Source organism: Abramis brama, assembly GCF_963993115.1.
Source record: "Abramis brama genome assembly, chromosome: 10".
Lineage (NCBI taxonomy): Eukaryota > Metazoa > Chordata > Actinopteri > Cypriniformes > Leuciscidae > Abramis > Abramis brama.
The window spans coordinates 26,494,289-26,514,868 of record NC_139972.1 but is presented as its reverse complement, the minus strand read 5'-3'; the positions used below and the strand labels follow the sequence as shown (position 1 = coordinate 26,514,868).

At 38.1% G+C, this 20,580-nt stretch overlaps 1 protein-coding gene across 2 annotated transcripts in view; it reads right to left on the bottom strand.

Moving 5' to 3' along the window:
* Nucleotides 1-8,378: 8,378 nt before the first annotated feature.
* Nucleotides 8,379-20,580, bottom strand: part of egfem1 (EGF-like and EMI domain containing 1) — a 51,469-nt gene continuing 39,267 nt past the window's right edge. For both annotated transcript variants that reach the window (XM_084126508.1, XM_084126509.1), the window contains 12 exons: nt 20,339-20,467; nt 19,056-19,184; nt 18,333-18,461; nt 16,263-16,394; nt 15,295-15,423; nt 15,042-15,170; nt 12,534-12,662; nt 12,139-12,267; nt 11,916-12,044; nt 11,135-11,260; nt 10,933-11,061; nt 8,379-9,514 (listed from right to left, as the gene is read on the bottom strand). In XM_084126508.1, the coding sequence (XP_083982634.1) occupies nt 9,450-9,514; nt 10,933-11,061; nt 11,135-11,260; nt 11,916-12,044; nt 12,139-12,267; nt 12,534-12,662; nt 15,042-15,170; nt 15,295-15,423; nt 16,263-16,394; nt 18,333-18,461; nt 19,056-19,184; nt 20,339-20,467 (1,484 nt within the window). In that variant the 3' untranslated portion in view covers nt 8,379-9,449. The remainder of the gene's footprint in view (nt 9,515-10,932; nt 11,062-11,134; nt 11,261-11,915; nt 12,045-12,138; nt 12,268-12,533; nt 12,663-15,041; nt 15,171-15,294; nt 15,424-16,262; nt 16,395-18,332; nt 18,462-19,055; nt 19,185-20,338; nt 20,468-20,580) is intronic.

Genomic DNA, 20,580 nt, shown 5'->3' with positions numbered 1-20,580 from the left:
TTCGCAGATGCGAGCTCCAGGCCATCAGTGGCCGTTCAGCGCTCATGTACCCGCAGAGAACAGCGTCATCTCAGCCAGTTCTTCGGGAATTTGCCGCTTGCTCTTATGTAGATAGTGTTTGTAATGAATTACACACATATACATACATATACTGTGTATATATATATATATATATACATATACTGTATATATATATATATATATATATATATATATATAAACTTTCTGTTAACCAATTAACAGTTTTTCACCGTAGCATTTTTACCATTAAAATCACGATCATTTTTTACAGTGTGGACAGACTTCTAGTCACTTTGACAGTGCTGGTCAGAATTATTTGCCCCCTTGGTAAATATGATCAAAGATGGCTGTAAAAAATAAATCTGCATTGTTTATCCTTTTGATATTTTATTTTATTTTTTAAAGGCAAAAATCTAACCTTTTATTGAAGTAAAAGAATTGAAAGTTCATAATCTCATTATGAAATGAATGTTTTTCTCCAAAACACGTTGGGAACAATTATTTGCCCCCTTTTATTAAAAACTTTTTGCAACCTCCTTTTTCCAAGATAACAGATCTGAGTCTTCTCCTATAATGCCTGATGAGTTTGGAGAACACCTGACCAGAGATCAGAGACCATTCCTCCATACAGAATCTCTCCAGATCCTTCAGATTCCTAGATCCATGTTGGTGCTTCTCCTCTTCAGTTCAGCCCACTCATTTTCTATAGGGTTCAGGTCAGGGACTGGGATGGCCATTGGAGATGCTTGGTTTTGTGCTCAGTGACACATTTTTGTTTTGATTATGTTTTTGGATCACTGTCCTGTTGGAAGATCCAACCATGGCCTTATATAAGATTTCTAGCAGAGGTTGTGATTTTTTATCTGTTGGTATTTGATCGAATCCGTGATGCCATGTATCTGAACAAGATGTCCAGGACCTCTGGCAGAAAATTAGGCCCACATCATTAAAGATACAGCAGAGTATTTCATTTTACACATGGGCTACCTTTTTTATCCCTGTATAAAGCAAACCCATGTTAAGTGTTTGCTGCCAAAAAGCTCTTTTTTTGTTTCATCTGGCCATAGAACCTGTCCTGTCTGAAGTTCCAGTAGTGTCAGTTACTTTTCTAACGTTCTATGGCCAGATGAAACAAAAAAAGAACTTTTTGGCAGCAAACACTTAACATGGGTTATTTTACATGGATTCGATCAAATTCCAACAGATAAAAAAACCTGACAACCTCTGCTAGAAATCTTATAACGGGCCGTGGTTGGATCTTTCAACAGGACAGTGATCCAAAAACAAACATCAAAATCAAAACAAAAATGTGTCACTGAGCACAAAACCAAGCATCTCCAATGGCCATCCCAGTTCCCTGACCTGAACCCTATAGAAAATGAGTGGGCTGAACTGAAGAGGAGAAGCACCAACATGGATCTGGGAATCTGAAGGATCTGGAGAGATTCTGTATGGAGGAATGGTCTCTGATCTCTGGTCAGGTGTTCTCCAAACTCATCAGGCATTATAGGAGAAGACTCAGATCTGTTATCGTGGCAAAAGGAGATTGCAAAAAGTATTAAATAAAAGAGTGCCAATAATTTTGGCTAACATGTTTTGGAGAAAAACATTTATTTCATGTGATTCCCTCCCACTTTCAATTCTTTTACTTCAATGAAAGGTTAGATTTTTGCACAAAAAAAAATTAATGAAAGATCAAAAGGATAAACAATGCAGATTTATCTTTTACAGCCATCTTTGATCATATTTACCAAGGGGGCAAATAATTCTGACCAGCACTATATATATATATATTAGGGGTGTAATGGTACACAGGTTTTGGGATCATGGTTAAAATACGAGTTCGGTACAATGGAAAAAAGCAACAAATCCAAAATGCTAGGTTTCTTTTCATGTATTTTGAACAGACAGTAGTGCAAAGTACAGTTTGTTCCACCTAGTGGCATCTAGTCCCCCCTGAGGTAGATGGTACAGTACAGACTCCTTTATAGTATTAAGCACTAAGCAGTAAACAGAATGCACTATTGCATGGGTCATCATTTTTTTTCAGGTCTAAAAAATAACAAAAGGTATTTGGTCACAATCAGCTACAAAACTGAAAAGCATCTCTTGTGTTATAAAAATATAAAATAAATAGAATAATGAATAATAAGACTTGTGCAGAGACTTTTTCAGCCTCTGGTGATTGCCACATCTGGATGATTGTTTGATTAATGCCCATGCTGTCATTTTCTGTGTGTGTGTGTATATATATATTACGCACATTCATATTTTCACCAAAAAAAAAAAAAAAAAAGGTAACCAGTTTAAGCAAAAACTGGCTTAAACTGGCTACCATTTATTTGAGTGGAAATATTAATGTGCGTAAGACTTTTGCACATATATCTTATGCTGTAGTGTGTCAGTAGGAATTATCAGTTATCCAAACAATCCTTTTGTCATTAATTGTAATAATCCAGTGAGATTTTTGTATGCACAAGGAGTCTGACAACAGCCGGTATGATCTGATCTCACCATCATCAAGTCCGTCTGTGATTACATGACAAACAGAAAATCTGAGACAGACTAAATCCAGAAGAACTGTGGCAACATCTCCAAGACACTTGAAGAAACCACCATGTAAAGCTACAGTGCTGTAAGTTTTAGGCACTTGCTGTAAGGTGAGGATGATTTAAAAAATAATGTCATAAACAGATTTTATTTATCAATTAACTTCTATTGACTAAATCAAATCAGTATTTGGTGTGACCACCCTTGTTTGGTGGGGTTGTCTGTGAGGGTTTCAAGAAAAAATCCTCTGCTCTCATCCAAAAACAAACTCCAGCATATTTAGTTGCCAGACATTATTGGGTTCAATGGTCTGATAAAACTAAAAAATTAGCTTTTTGGCAGCAAACACTCAAGATGTGTTTGGTGCACACAGGGATAAAGTACCACATGTGTACATCTTGTTTAGATACATTATGGCATCAATGGAATCAAATAGCAAATAGCTACAAATCTTATAATGGGACTTGTTAGATCTTCCATCAGGGAAATGATCCTAAACAAACATCAAAAAAAAAAAAAAAAAAAATGTGTGTATCAAGTTGGGACTCTGAAGGATCTGGAGAGATTCTGTATGGAGGAATGGTCTCTGATCTCTTGTCAGATGTTCTCCAAACTCATCAGGCATTATAGGAGAAGACTAAAGAGCTGTTATCTTAGCAAAAGGAGGTTGCAAAAAGTATTGAATAAAGGATGCCATTAATTATGGCCAATGTGTATTAGAGAAAAACATTTCATATTGAGATTTTCTCCCAATTTTCAGTTGTTTTACTTCAATGAAAGGTTAGTTTTTTGTGAATTGTATGTTCATATTTGCCAAGGGTGTGTTCTTTGAAACACAATGTTAATCTGAAGTTAAACCTGCCTCCTGGTATGTTTAATTTAATCCTCAATTTAGTCCTCGAGTAGCTTTTACGATTTTGAAAGCAGGACATATGTTTAAATTTCTCATTTTGTGGTCCATAAAGGAAAGTTCATATGACATTAGAGGGTGAGTAAATGATGACTTAATTTTAATTTTAGGGTGAACTATCCCTTTAAAACGCTTTTCAGTCATGGCGTCAACTAGACTTCATGATGTCCAGAAGTAGCCTTACTTTTTAAGTCGCTACGGTTGACCGATTGATTAAGCACTTAGCAGTTTACATTTTTAACAACAAAAGTGGTTTCAAAAGCATTACATGACTGTCTTAACATTTGATGTTGAAGTAGAAGAAAAAATAGCTTTAATTGTGTCAACCACATATCAAATTTAAGGTCTAGGCCTACTTATAAATACATTTATTTACTTTAAAGTTGATATTTTAAAAACCCAAACTCAAAAAAATTGTTTAATGACCCCTTACTGTTCTTTACCGCACAGCACTAGATCTAGAGATCATGATCAGATATAAAAAGAAAAAAAACTGTTTTTACTTTAGTGAATGATTAACTTGTCTTACAGTTGGCACAGACCAAAGACCATGTGATGACCATATGATTATATGCCCTCCAGTGAGGTTTCTTCTTTCTTCTTCTTCTGGCTGCACACGTGACAGCTCGTAAGCCGCGGAAGGAGCGGCAGCCCCGTTAAAGAGTGGCGGTTTCATTCGGGTATTTGTTGTGATCCCCTGGGAAACGGGTCATTAGCGTTATTGATGGGCACTCAGTGCGAGCGGCGGATGCCGCCATGCATATGGTTTTAATACGACAAGACGTGTTAGGGAGAACGGTTTACTGTTTAAAATGCCTCAGAGGTCCGTGGACCTGACGTAGCGCCGTTTACGCTGGAATTGGATAAAAAGTCAATTATGCACTTGGAAACTCACTTAGCCTACCTTAGATATCGTGCATGACGCACTGAAATTAAAGGTTGCTCATCGACTATAGTTAGGGGTTTATTACTATAATTTGAACCCTAAAGATATTTTCACTGGTTTGTGGAAATGCTGCCACATTTCCTTTCAGTAATGTGCTGATACACCCACCACTTAGTGCCACAACAATCTAACACACAATCACAGTCTTGTCTGATTGAGCACCACTACTTTCAATGTTCATTTTTATAACCACATTCGGAAGACTATTATCAAGAAATTAGGTGTGCTCAGCTGCTCACTGCTCAGTTATAGGGAAGACCGGGGCTAGTTGTCACAAGGTCTCTCAGCTAGTAGCCTAGCCTGGGGTTTGAACCCAAGTCTTTTCATTTAGCAGTGGTTTTGTATGTTGGTTTGGAATATCTAAAAAAAAAAAAAAAAAAAGAATCATTTTGGTAGCCTACATTCTGTCATCCAAACTGAAATTGTAGTTTCTTTTGTGAAAAGCTGTTGGGTAAACAAACACAATAAAACCACATTAAACAAGACAAGATCTGCATAACAAAAATGCAAGTTTTTACATGTAGGCTATTTAAAGTGTTAAAATGTTTGCAATTTATTACAGTAATTACAATATTTGTTGACCAAAAAAAACATGGTTTGATATTTTTGTGTTAACATGTTTCTCAATCGTTTTATGATCTCTTTTTCATGGTCAATGACGTTGGAAACGTTCAATAGCCTACAGAAATTGACCCAAGTATTGTGACAACTAGCCCCAGTGTCCCCTACCTTACACACGAATAGTAAAACATGAGGTTTGTGCCTCGTCAGATGCGTCGAGTGTGACCGAGGTTCTGGCTTGACCACCGGCACTCCACAATCCCGCATCGGGCGCCACCTAGTGGCCCTCCTCGACCCATGCTGATCCTGCACGAAGCCCTGCTCATTGACATTCACCCAGAACCTGCTAAATGATCCCTGAATAATTTAGATTAATGACGGGGTCTGTTAAAAGAAAAAAGTATGCCAGTGCTGTTTACGTATACAACGAGATATTGTGTGTTGATTTTTTTCTTCACTGAATCGAGGGGATTTCCAGTGTCTAATGTGGCGTTCACACAATGCGTTCTTGGGTCCAGTTCAGTCTGTGCTGTTTTTGATTGTTGGTCAATTTGCACATGTCCTTCTGTGTCTGTTGAGTTGCGTCTAAGAGTGCCAAATAAGTATGGAAATCATAAGGTAGGCGATTCTGGATACTTAAAGTGGAAAAAACAACAGATTTAATCTGAAAATTTAGGCTATACATATTTTTTTTTTACTTTTCACATAGGCCTACCTTTGGGAACTAGGCGTGTTAAATAAAATGCTCTTATTATTATTATTGTTTTAATGAAAAATTGGCCTATCACTGACAGGCATGCATGAACCACCCAGTAACACTGATTAGCCTAAAATCAAAAGATTATGAAGTAGGCTAGCCTACGCTAACAGTCATTGGTTAATTTCGTCGAACATGACGAAAGCAATAATCTCGCTTCAGTGACTCATATCAGTAACCGAACTAATTCATAAGTGAGTTATTTGACTCATTAAAAAGAACAGACTCAAGATCATTCGTTCGCGATTCGGACTACAGCCTCTTCCTGGTTTCAAAAATAAAATAAATATATATATATAGCCTAGCCCTATATATTATGGCTACTACACATTTGTTTGTGTACTGTACACTTGTATTGTTTGTTTTCTATTTCCATGTATATTGTCTTACCTAATATTAAAATAAAATAAAAATAATTAAAAAAAATCACTAAACCAACGTGAATCAGAAATCGAATCACACTGGCGTTCTAAAAAGCGCGAACAGAACATTATGGAAATTACTCGGTTCCAGTATTTAAAATCCTACATTCAGTAACGCTCAGTTTTGATGTTTTTGCACGTTTACACAATGTTTAATTTTTCGCGAATGAAAACGAGGCTGTGATGGATCGATAGTCTAGTAGTCCTGTCAACCTTCAGTAGATTGTATAGCCTATTGTAGGCCTAGGCCTGAATATAGCCTACTAATTTTCATAACACATTTCCGGTTTTTGTCACAAGGATTTTTTAAAGATATACTTTTAAATGCCAGCTGAATGTCTAAAATGCCCTCACGGGGATTTCATTCGGGAGGGAAATGCCATATAGATTCATATAAACAAAGCGCAACAAGTACACAAACCGATGATGAAGTTTTTACACCCTCTGAGATGCGTTCACAGACGGGTAAGTGTGGGAGTTTGCTGATACTCATCTCCAGAACAGCTCTTTGGCATTTAAGGATTTGTTGTTTCAGTCCAACAAGTGGCCCAAATGGTGCGAGACCCCATTGAGTTGATTTCCCTCGGCTTCTCTTCAGTTTTATCGCCGGTTCAAAAAGTCACGGTCCTCCGGGAACGGGGCAAGCGCAGAAAGAGAAGAGCCTAATCTCTTCGGTGCGAAAAGACAGCGTGGCGATAGCGTCGCTTCGCTGGTGCTGGACGCGTCATTTCCGTGCTAAAGTTCCCGTCAGATCGCATCTGATCTGACCTCTTCAATGGGTTCTTTCATCACAAAACCACTGACCTGGCCATCTTTCAAAACGCTAAACTTGTCTTTGTTTATTATCTGTGTCACACAAGCCTGGGTTTTGTAATTGTATAACGTTCATGCACAAAAAAAAAAAAACTTGTTTAAAATATCATCAAAACGAACAGAGATAAAACTGACACATGTTTTATGCCTGGCCGTGTCTAACAAACCACCAGCGCCAATTCTTTGCTTTGCAAGACAGTCATTTATCTGCATGCCTCAGTTTAATTATACTTTTTATTGAACACACAGATTGGTAACTGCAAGCACAGAGGCCAGGGCAGTAAAGCTAAATTCATCTTAACGCCGTCCCTGCAAAATTGCATTCGCCTCCTTCGACATTTCGCCCAAGAATACAAAACCGTGAAGATGCAATAAGCAACCTAAATAAGAAGTCTGCTGGCTTCGTGCCGTATGGCTCTAGTGACCCTGACAGACAAGATGGACCTTTGTCCAGTCGATTGTCCGGATGTGCCACCCGTCCGCTGATCAAAGCTGGTGTACAGCATCACGGCCACCCAGACCGTGAATAGATGGGCTACGGCGATCTGTTTGACTGGACTCAGGTGTGTGTGTGTGTGGATGGATGGCCTCTAGAGCCCTGTTTGACTGGAAACAGGTGTGTGTCATCCATTGCTGGAGGCTCGGGCTGATAAACATTATTGGAGAACATCTGTAGGCTGTCACAACACGGTACGGCCAGCGGAGCCCCGTCCCATCCATCAGACTCAAGGGCTCCGTCCACCGACAGCCCCCGAGCTCCCATCACTCACGCCGGGCAGCGCGCGTCAGGGCGTAGGGGTCCTCGCCGGGCTCTCCCACCTGCAGTGACGGTCCGCTGCACTTGAGAAATGCTACAGCGATGGTGCCGGTGACAGAGACAAACACACACACACACACACACATGTAGTGGGCCTGTTCCACTCAGGTGGGCTGACAGGTGTATGGTGACCTCTGATACGTTTGACCCTCCCATCTGAGAGGAACACGCTATCCACAATGTCCCACTACCTACATATCCTTGTCCTACAAACAACGTTTCACTTGGGTGATCAAAAATAATAGCAAGAGCGCGCTTTAACTGATGTTTAGATCTTTAAACAAGAAAATCTTTCTATATCTATACAAAATACAGCAAAATAAGTGAGTTTATTGCTTAAAACAATGATAAAATCTGCTAATGGGGTAAGAAAAATAAACTTAATACAAAGGGAAACGATAATTTTTCAGCACCCCACTGGCAGATATTTTTTGTTTTAACCAAAAACTCACTTCATTTTGCTTTTCAAGTAAATATATCTTGAATTAAGAATGTGTGGATATTTAATGCAGAACAGGAAAAAAATATAGAGTAAGAAAATAATTTTTTACAGTATAGTTAAAACACCACACAATTTCTGTACAAACATATTTAATTAAAAGTTTAAGAACCAATGCAGCAAAATCTGATAACATCCTGAGAGGAAGAAAGACTTTTTACAGCATTTTTTTTTTTTTTTTTTACAGTAAAAGACTGTTGAGTGAGCGCTAAGAACCGTAATTTATAAAGATTAGATTTGTTTGGCATGTAAGACGTCTTTCTGAGAAACTGTCCGTTCAGTTTACAAGCATCAGACTGTGTCTAAATCCTGTCGGGACAGCTCCGCTTTAACAATTTACCTCAGATGGCACGATGATGGGTGACAATGCTGTGAATATTTACAGTCGGGCTGTCACAGGAATCACATCGCAGGACATACATCACACTCACAGGAGCCAACCAGATGGATTTGAAAAGGATATCTATAACAGACATGTTCCCGATTCATGCTACATATTACTTTAAAAATACAACATAAAAGTACCATAAAAGAGAATTTTATAGACAACGTCATAAAAAAAACTTTTAAATTTAGAGTTGGTGTATGTATGGAAGGCTGTAATCCCATTGAGTGTTGCTGTATTCTGATGTGCCACTTTAGTGGTGTATTTGTGGTATGTACTATAGAAATGAGCGGTTGAGGCTTCACTCTGATCCCGTAATAGAGAAGTTCGGTCTGGGTTTGTGGCTCGGTGGGCGTTTGGCCGATCGGATGGTGTGGCTTGACTGTCTGATGTGGGACTTAGCGAGTGTATGCACAAACATACACACACAGAGTTCACAAAACAAGCATTTTTAAGTCGCATCAAACTAGTCCACCATTGCGTGTGTGTGTGATATTCCCTTTAAAACACTAGTTCATAGCCACAATGCGTCCCTTCTCCAAAGACACTCATACACACACAATCATTGACAACCTGTCAGTGGTCTTGTGTGCATCCAGAGGGGATGTTTGTGTGTAACTGTGTTATCCAGCATTGCTTCCTCGTACTAATTCTCCTGTGGCTTGCTCGTCTGGGGGAAAACCCAATAATAACAATCCTCACACACTCATTCACCCATGCCACTCGCCTTCTGGTGGGATCTCAGAGGAGTGTGTGTGTGCTTGTGGACTAGGAGTGTGAAACACGCCGTCGCCTCTTCTGTACGCGAGAGGACACATGATCTATAGACGCACCTGAGAGAAAGACAGAAAGTGATTATTGCCACATCTGAACTGAATGCTTTTGATTTCTTTTCTATCACTGTTGATTTATTTTTTTAGGTAATGAGGATATGCCATATTGTGAAACTAGTCACAGTTAAAAGGTGTGGTTCGGCACTGAATGCAGTCCCTGCAACACTTTCAGACATGGTTAATAAAAATAATATATTCAGCACAAATGTTTAAAAACATTTTTTTATGTACCCCATTTTAAGATTCGCGCACCAAGTGTCGTAGTCATAGTTGCAATGAAAAAATGTGAATGACAAATAATTAAATAAGTATACTGCACAAAATAAATAAATACATGAGGAAATGTAAATGATAAATACATATTTATACTGCATTAAATAAATGTGAATAATAAATATGTACTGTACATAAACAAATACAGAAATAAATACATGATTCAATGGAGTTGTATTTACATTCTCATGCAATTTAGTCAAATTTATGTATTCATTAAATTAGTAATAATATTAATATATTAGTTTTGTTCATATTTTTATATTCATGTACAGTATTATTTATTTATTTTCATTCCATATTTATTTATTTCTGAATTTTCACTGATATTTCCTCCTCAAATATGCTAAAGAGGTGGTTGCCATTTTATCCCCACTGGCTGATTGATCACAGAACACGCAGTTCGACTAAAGTCCTCCATAAAATAGATATGTTTTATAATATAAAATAAGTACAATAAACAAAAAGAAAAGTTATGAAGAAGATGAGATATCCTAACAGTCTCAAAAATAAGATGTGAAAAGTATCTTTAGGGGATGTACAGGTTTAGAGGTTTTGTGGATGGATCACATACAGTAACCACATTGTGACACACACACACAATGTCATACATTCATGAACGTACATACACTCATTCACAAATCTCTCACACTGTGAAAAGTCCTGCTGTGATTCACTTAAAATAACTGTCAGAGAGAGGCGCCGTTACACAGACAGACAGGAGGCCCTTAACAGCTCAGGGGTCCATCAAACTGAAGCTGACACGCACACACTGTCACACACGCTGTCAGAAACGGTCAGGTTTGTGTCGTGACTGACAGGAATAAAGAGAGAAGTAGAATTCAGGGAAAGAAAGATGCTGAGATGGTGAGAGATAAAAGAAAGAGAAAAAAGACCATACAGCTGACTCGCACACACACGTTTAACGCACACACACGTCTAAATAAAGACATGCCATACACTTCTACTGTTACATGTGGACTAATTTATATAATGATAATATTATTACTTATTAATTAACATGTCAAATCAACAGCCCTAATTTTAATACTAGATAATACTTTATCAGATTTTGCTACCTTCTGGGGACAATTTTATTCCAAAAGTATAGCTAAGTAATCCCACACACACATACACACCCTCACCTTCCTCACAGGTGGGTCCCAGCCAGGTGACAGGACATGAGCAGTGGCCCGTGCGCTGGTCACACTGGCCTCCGTGTGCACACTGACACGGGAAAGAACAGCCTGGACCATAAAACCTGCTGTCACAACCTGAGAAAGAGAAGATGAAGGTTGAAGTTTGAAGGAAGGTTTGTGAGAGTTTGTGTAAGATGTTTGCGTGTACCTTTCTCGCAGTGTTCTCCTGTCTTTCCCGATGGACAGAGACACTGTCCAGTGGTCGGATCACAGGGCGCCCCATCACACTCGCAGAGTTCTGCACAATCATGCCCAAAACGCCCAGCGTCACAACCTGTCATACAAACACACAGTCAGAGAGACCATTGAACTGCACATATTTCATATTTCTGTCATGACAACTCGAATTAACATACAAGAATTAACCCGCATAGCAGCTCTATACAGGTGGAGCTGGGGAAGGTGGAGGGTTTCTGAAGCGCAGGACTGTATCATAAAATTTGTCTATATAAATCATACTTCTTTTGAAGTCATATGATAGCTCTACGTGACGAACAGACCTTATTTAAGTCATTACTCACTAATAATCTTCCTTTCCAGTAAGTCAGCGAGTCAAAACAGAGAACCAACGCCGTCAAAAGAACCATATTCATTCAAAAGATCCAAAATAGACGCTGAACGTGCAAAAAGAGCTTGAATGAATGTTAAGATTTTCATTGAATGATGACATAATTGCAGTCTGTTAGCCGTCTATGTTGTATGGGTTCAGACGACTTGGGATATAGTTTTATGATATTTTAATAGTGCTTTTTTATTATTTTGGTGCTTTGATTCACTGATTATATTGAGAATAGGCTATTTTCTTAACGAAATTCACTTTCATGTTCCACTATAGAAAGTAAGTCATGAATTGTAGCTTTAAGTCTCAGATTAAGTACCCAGTATAATTTTGTGCTGATAATGTACGTTTTAAAGTTGTGATTACTTACGTTTTTCACACTGTTCGCCATGGTAACCTGGAGGACACATGCATTGTCCAGTCACGTGATCACACAGGTGCCCATGTTTACAGTCACATGATTGTGCACAGAGCTTGCCAAAAAAGCCAGCAGGGCATCCTGGAATATGGAACCATTTCATATCATATGAAATATTCATAACATAGCAAACATGATTCATTCTAACAGTAAAGATGATAAGTCTGTCACTCACTGTGTTGGCAGGCGGGACCGTAGTATCCAGACGGGCAAGAGCAGCATCCCGTAAAGCGATCACATGTTCCGTTATTCTGACACACACACTCTTGCTCACAGTTCACACCATAGTGACCTGAGACACAATCTATCAAATGCACACAAAAGTTTTCAGGTGAATTTATCATCCTGTTACCAAAATTTAATGCATTCTGAATCAAAAGTGCCACTTTAAAGTGTTTATTTTATTCCTGGTTATGTTAGGATAAAATTCCATGCCCAGACAGCAACATAGTGTCGGCCTGGATCCGGCCCACATCTGATACGTGTGGATTCCACGTGTACCAGATCTGGGCCGACACTATGTTGCTGTCTTGGTGGGTACTAACTCGTTTTATTTGAGTGCTTGTTCACCTTTTTCACAGTGTTGTCCGGTCCAGCCCAGCCCACATCTACACATCCCATTAACAGGGTCACACACTCCTCCGTTCGCACACGTACAGAAACTCCGACACTGCGCTCCATAGCGCCCCCTAGGACATGCTGCATCGAGAACAATTCCACATTTAACAGCAAACATAAATACTACAAAGCTGTGCATACATATGAGATACAAGTGTTGTTTTGTTTCATTATGTAGAACATTACACAGGATGTCTTGACTATATCTGTATGCTCTGTGTTTCAGCAAGTCGCATGGATCTGTCTTCAATCTGAACCACATGAGGATGGTTTACCAAGCACTGATTAATCCTCATCCAGCACTAAATTATACTGTCAACACTTAATTTCCACTGTATATCTCATTCTAGCTTGAAACCATACTTATTCTTGTACAGCAAAGAAAAAGAAAAAAGCTTTGGCCTGTTGATCTTAGTGAATTTATTTATTTATATCCTGAGCTACAGTGCTAGGCTGAAAAAAATGTACAAAAAAGTACAAATGTGTCGACAATTCATGTTCATTAGTCAACTAAAGCCCTATTCGAATTCAGAATGGTACATTTGTGTTTCACAGGAGTTCACTACCATTTAAGAATTATTTAAAGGTACTTTTTTTGTTCAAAATTAACTAAATGTAAATGATGAATCACTATGATTCACCTTGATTCACTATGGTAAGCCAAGTTTTTATAGACCCGATAGGATGGATTTCACGGAAAATTGCGCACATGCATGTCTCCTCATATCCGTAAATAGTTAGTACCGTGTCTATTAATGGGTAAAGCTGCAGTAACATCTTCAGCTAGTCAGTTTGAGATGCTTTCCATCTAAACTAGTTATATCTACAGCCTACAGTAGTAGTGAATGTTTTATGAGACAACATAAATGTAAGATAACCATATTCATCAGCACAGTCAAGCACAACCAAAACAATGTTCTTCTGCAAAATGCATGCAGTTTTGTTTTTTAACCGCCAGAGGGCCAAAAGTAATAGTAGTAACATTATTTGACATATGCCACATCCAGACATCAGAAACTCTTCAGAGAACCCATCTAAATCAGTGTATGAAATCAGATGAAAATTTTATGCTAATAGTTTTAACTTTTCATCCGATTAGTCATTAAAATGGTATTGTTTTTTCCGTCAGTGCGTGTGTTCATTGTTATACTGTACTATACCAGGACAAATATGTAGGAGACTTTCCCTTAAGCAAAACACCTCATCTTTTTATCTATTAACTATGTCTTGGTCCAGACGGAAACTTCCAGTAACAACAAGAGCACAGATGGCATTATTTTCAAATAAACTCTGAATTTCTCAATTACTACAATTAGCCCAAGCCCTCTCATCCCTCAAAATGCATTTAAAGAACTAACCACACATGCAATTGCTCGATCACAAACATCCACACACACGTGCACAAACACACACACGCCACACACAAGTTTACTTAAGCTCTAGATCATTAGTGCAATGGTAAAGTGGGTCTGATTTGGCAGTGCAGCTAAAGAGCAATCATGTTTCTTTGGGTAATTTAGATTGGGAAAACAATAAGCCGATCGGCTTTGATTCGCTTGCTTATTTATTTGTTTCCTCGCCAGCAGATCCGCCGACACGCAACATAGAGAACCAGCTACTTATAGTCATCTGTAAACATTAAACATGGCGAACGTAAGCAGTGGCACGTCTGTGAGACGCTCTGAGCCGGCGTTTTCAAGGAGGCTAAGAAAATCCCTCCTGGAAAGTCCCGTTCCATTCCAGCTGATGAGTGATGAAACACGAAGATTAGGAATCTGATCTCTCGCTTCTGTTCTTCAGGAAAAGGGGTGCTGCGATCAAATTCCCTCACGCAGGAAACTGGAGAAATTTGTTAACTAAATATTGTAAATAAGCCCTGGGAGAAAATCAGGAGGACAAATAGTGCCTGTAAGCGCAAGACTGTGAGACGCAATATATTTCGGTGTTGTTTTGCTTATGAAGTCATCATAACACTAACGGCTTTCACATCCTAACGAGATGTGAATGTTCTAGGTTTGGGTGGGAGGGATCATGGATGGGTGAAGACAGAAAAAAAAGAAGAAATGAAAGGTTGGAGAAGTTGGCGAGATAAGTGGTGAAGAAAAGCAAATAAGAGGAAAAATAAAAGGGGAAAAAACACGTGTTGCTGTTAAACAAAAAAAACAAATAAAACTATTTAAAAAAAATCGTTATTTGTAATAAATCTGAAATAAAAATATAAATATTAGATGGAAAACTTAAACTTTAGAAAACTTTAGAAAATTAGAAATGTTAGCTGATGATGAAGTAATAAAATTACAATAACTAAAACTGAAATAAAAATAAATGAAAGATAAACAGAAATATTAAATAAAATGAAAAAAGCACTTAACAAAATCACTAAAACTTAAACTAAAAATAAAGGTTCATTCAAATAATAATAAATACTATAATAATAAATAAATAACATCAGATATATACCTTGTTCGCAGGACGGTCCTGTTCTTCCAGAGGCGCAGTTACACCTCCCAGTCTCTGGGTGGCACTGTCCTCTCTCTCCACACAAACACACCTGAGCACAGTCTCTCCCGTAGCGACCTCTGGGACAACCTGAGAGAGAAAGACAGAAAATATTATCTAGAAATGCAGAATGCAACAGAGCGGTCTCAGCACAGACCGATGATTACCCATAGCCACAGCCACCCGGGCCATCGACTGAGCATCAGGTTCTTACTGGTGCTGCAGTTGGGTCCCAAGTATCCTGGCTGGCAGATGCAAGAGCCAGTCCTGAAGTCACATCGGCCTCCATTGGCACATCTGCACCTCTTCTTACAGTAGGGGCCGTAGGTGCCCTCTCGACACCCTGTGAGGAGCAGGAAAGACAACACTGGAGTGTATCTTTGATATACACAGTCCGTTAGTAGTTGTCATATATGTTAACTATGCATTTATGCATGTTTCGTTTAGTTGAGTTCTTCTAAAGCACCCTGGAATTTATAGGTTTTCTACACTAAATGTAGTAAACATTTATATGTCTATAAACTGTAATTATATGTAACTACACAATAACATACAGAAAAATTGGGGTCAGTAAGATTCAGTAAGAAATCTTTTGTAACATTATTATTAAAAATTATTTACTGTCACTTTTGATCCATTTAATGTGACATTGCTGAATTAAAGTATCCATTGCTTACAAAGAAAAAAATATTTCTGACCACAAACTTTTGTATGGTAGTGTATGATTATATAACCATTTTCGGTCCCACTTTATATTAAGTGGCTTTGAGTACTATGTACTTACATTAAAATTAATAATTTGATACAATGGACTTATTGTGTACATGCATGTTTTTACATTGTACTTATATTTTGAAAATACCTGCATGTAATTACCAGCTGTAATTAATTTATGCAATTACATTTGTTGTACACTGTTGACCCTTCCCTTACACCTTATATACCATATACCATACCATCACACCTCAGTAGCAGCACAAGTGTTTTACAATACAACCTGAACACAATAAGTACATTGTACTTATTTTTTGATGCAAGTATATAGTACTTAAAGCCACTTAATATAAAGTGGGACCCCATTTTCTATTAGCTCAGCTTCTAGATGAGCTGTTGGTTTGGTTGAACATCTATAAAAACACCTTTATTAGGTCAAACAGTAGAGGATTGAGGAATACGTCTTACTGAGATGACAGCGGATGCCATAGTATCCAGGTAGACAGCCGCATTTCCCTGTGACACAATGACAGCTGGACTGATCTCCTGAACAAGTGCACACTTGAGAACAGTTCAGGCCGAACCTGCCCTGAGGACACACTGAGAAAGAGAGAACATGGGATGACTTTAAGAGCATGTGTGAGTTTTCCACAGAAATGTCCAGTTGTCTAGACACATTCCTGAAAAAGGCATCAGGCCTCAGACAGGAAGGAGATATGATATGATATGATATGAAGGGGAGGCTAGACATTTCACGTAACGTCATTCAAACATGCTTACATTTATACACATTCACATACGTCTAGGGTATCTGACAGAAGACAGAGCTTATGATTGTGTTTGTGGGTGTGCGTCCATTACATAGAATTTGCTACAGAAATGCATATCACACACACTGAAACATCATTATATGGAAATACATATATTTAAATACCTATATTCAGGGCTGAACAGTAAGGATGTTTTCCACTGGCCAAGTCGGATCAGTGGTTTAGATCTTATAAATTATTATCTGATATATACTGTATATATATATATATATATATATATATATATATATATATATATATTATACACAGCCAAAAAATATGTTGAAATATTTCCAAATAAATAAATAAAATGTACTATTTATCATATTTGCATAATATAGTGTACAGTATATACATACATACATTATATATAGCACAATAACATGTTAATCTTATCTAAAAATATATATATTTTTTTTTAAACAGTCTCTCACACAGGCCTCAGGCCACTAGATGATCCTTGATCCTTATTGTCAAGACTAATACAGATCTGTGTATGATCATCTATATTTGTGTGTGTGTGTGTGTGTGTGTGTGTGTGTGTGTGTGTGTGTGTGTGTGTGTGTGTGTGTGTGTGTATTCACCCCACCGGCATGTGTAAGAGATAAGCTCAGACTCCAGACTAAAGAGAATAATTAGACTGTTGTCATTAGCCGTGTCTACTGCAGTGTGTGTGTGTGTGTGTGTGTGTGTGTGTGTGTGTTCATGTCTGTTCCAGACTTCTTATCCTTACACAGACAAAACAAAGCCTGCTGTTTGAGTTGGCCGCTCAGCGCTAACCTTTATCAGATGTCTCACATCCACAGAGAGAGAGAAAGAGAGAGTGAGAGAAATGGGGGGTGTTGAAAGAGAGCAAAACCCCAGCGCGTGTAATGAGAGGTCCAAGTTTGTGTGGGGCGGTTTGTAGGTTTGTTTAGCGTAGTTTTGAATGCAACAAAATGCTGCTGTAAATAAATAAAAAAATCTTAAATTAAAAATGGATGTTTTTCTTTTCCTCCCTTCGTTTTGATTAAGGACCTCAACATAACAGGCAACATTTTCAGACACACTCACCTGTGTTTGAGTACAATTTGCCTGCTTTTTTTTTTTTTCATAAAATTTGTGTTATTATAATCTAGCACTAATGAACTAATGAGTCTACAATATAATTTTATATTTACTAAAATCATGTATTAAATACAGCAGACATTTCTTTTGCTACAGTTAGAAGAATTGAGGGAAATGATCTAAAACACACAAACAAATTCTTTACCAATTTTGACAGAAAATATACAGTAAATAAGCATAATTGCATTATATATACTATATGAGGACTAAGTGTAATATTAAAAAAAAAACTAAAATATTAAGCCGCACAACTGGTTTTAACTTTGATGATAATAATAAATGTTTCTTGAGCAGCAAATCATCATAATAGAGTGATTTCTGAAGGATCATGTGACACTGAAGACTGGAGTATAGATTTGAAGACTGAAAACACAGCTTTGCTTACAGGAATAAATTACATTTTAAAATATATTCAAATAGAAAACAGTTGTTTTATATTACTATAACATTTTACAAAATTGCTGTTTTTACTGTATTTTTATCAAATAAAAATAATTGAGCATAAGAGACTGTTTAATATATATGAAGTACTGAGTTATAGTCTTACAGGGAGATTTAGAGGTAGAATGTGTTGCTGTTTTAAAAACTGTCTTAAGAATCAGTGTAATATATGAAGTCTTACTCGTCTCACAGCTGTTCCCAGTGTACCCTGCAGGACATCCACATCTGCCTGTCACATGATCACAGGCCATGCCCACTGGACAGATGCATCTTTGCTCACAGTTTCTCCCAAACCATCCAGATGCACAGGCTATACACACAACATACAGACAGTGAGAGAGAAAGCAGATGGTTTGTGGAGTGAGCGGCCCGCGTTCACCCATGTGAACATTCCAGTGTGTAATGGAGACAGAATACAGTAATTTGTGTGATGACATGTGAATCGCGGCTATCAGTGCTTACAAACTCCTCACTATAAATCACTATAATCACTTACATCTTACTAACTACAGCCAAATAAAGCACCCTGAGTGAGTCTGTGAGAGAGAGAAAGACAGATGTGTTTATGAGTATATAGGGTCTTTGGGTGTTGAAGCATGTGTGAATGCGTTTTTTTGTGTTTGTTTGTTTGTTTGTTGACTGTCTATTTGTGTACATTCAATAATAATAATACATTAAATATGAGTACATACGTGTTTTACATTTTAGAGTGTGTGTGTATGTGTGGCCCTTGTATTCCTGACAATGGGGACCAAATCATTTTAGTAAGTTTTGACCATGAGGAAAAATGCAGAAAGTTTTCTGTGAAGGTTGTGTTTAGGGTTAGGGGATCGAATATATAGCTTGTACAGCATATAAATCATCATGTCTATGGAAAGTACCCATAAAACGTGTTTTAACTCACTCTGTTGACAGCTGGTTCCTGTCCACCCAGGTGTGCACCGGCACTGGCCGCTCACTGGGTCACATGACCCTCCGTTGTGGCAGTCACATGATTGACTGCAGTTGGTACCAAACATACCCGCTGGACAAGCTAAAACACAAACACGTATATTAAACAAATCAAACTTTTACTAATCTAAATATGCAGTACTTTGCAAAATGCAAAAAAAAATTGTCTTCATTCACTCACACATGAATTTATATTCAGTGAAGAAACTGAAGATGATCTATTCTAGATGTTACAAATAAAGCAAATGTGAACATTTAGTATGTTGATTCAAAAAGATATGTGACAAAACTGTCATTTATTAATTTCATTCACATTCACATTTGATTGTAAATCAGCTACTTATTAGTACCTACCGTTCAAAAGCTTGGGATTGGTAAGATTTATTATCTAAAAATACAGTAAAAACAGTAATATTACAGTTTAAAAATATTGAATATTACAATTTAAAATATGAAAAAAGCCCTTATGTGTCCAGATAACAAACCTATCTACACTATTTTCAAACACTTCATTTGATGTCTGTAAATGGTTTGTATATGGCCCGAATTCATTTGCTTTAGCAGACACAAATGGCACGAGATTTTGCTACTTCAAAAAAAATAAACAATAAAAATAAACGAGAAAAAGTAGATACAAATCTAAATAATGATTTGCACCCTTTGAAAAAAAGAGGGCCACAAAGCTAACTAATAACATCACTCGACTCCAGAGAAGTTTCATCACAGTCGACATTTCCCTGCAAAGCATGTCATGGGAAAGCCAGACGTAAAAATACAACATCTGAGAGAGGGATCTTTAACACAAACCTCACTTCATTAAAAAGAGAGGGAGAGTGAAACAGAAAGAGAGATAAATCTTTATTGGGCCCCTGATCTATTAAACTACTGACGGGAGATCGCATGAGAAGACGGATGGTACTAAACCAATGTGCCGCAGAACTCTCTTAAAAAAGCATCTTACCCTAATAAAATACTGACAGACACACAAACGGAACACTCCTAAAAAGTAAACATGGATGCATTTAACCTTTCTGCAGCCAACTGGGGGGCTTTTCCCTCTCTTTATTCACACACAGATACACATGCACATGCTTTAAAAACTGCATCGACTGTTTCAGCGAGCTGATAAACAGTGTCTGGGTGAGCGATTGTAGGTTTATTTCTGTGCGAGGATGCGGCGTTCAGCCGGAGATGAGCCTCCAATCACACCCCGTTTTAATGATGTGGGCGGCTTACCCAGAATGCATTGCGGCGGTGCCCAGCCAGGGGTGCAGCGGCAGGCGCCTGTGATGTGGTGACACTGGGCCTCATTCCCGCACTGGCACATCTGCGCACAGTCCTCCCCGTAAAACCCAACAGGACATCCTAAGGAGGAGAGAAGATTTGAGTCAGCAGCGTCTCTGTATGTGTGTGTGTGTGTGTGTGTGTGTGGTACATCATTGGAAAGTCATGCTCATAGATCCCTCCCAGAGGCATCA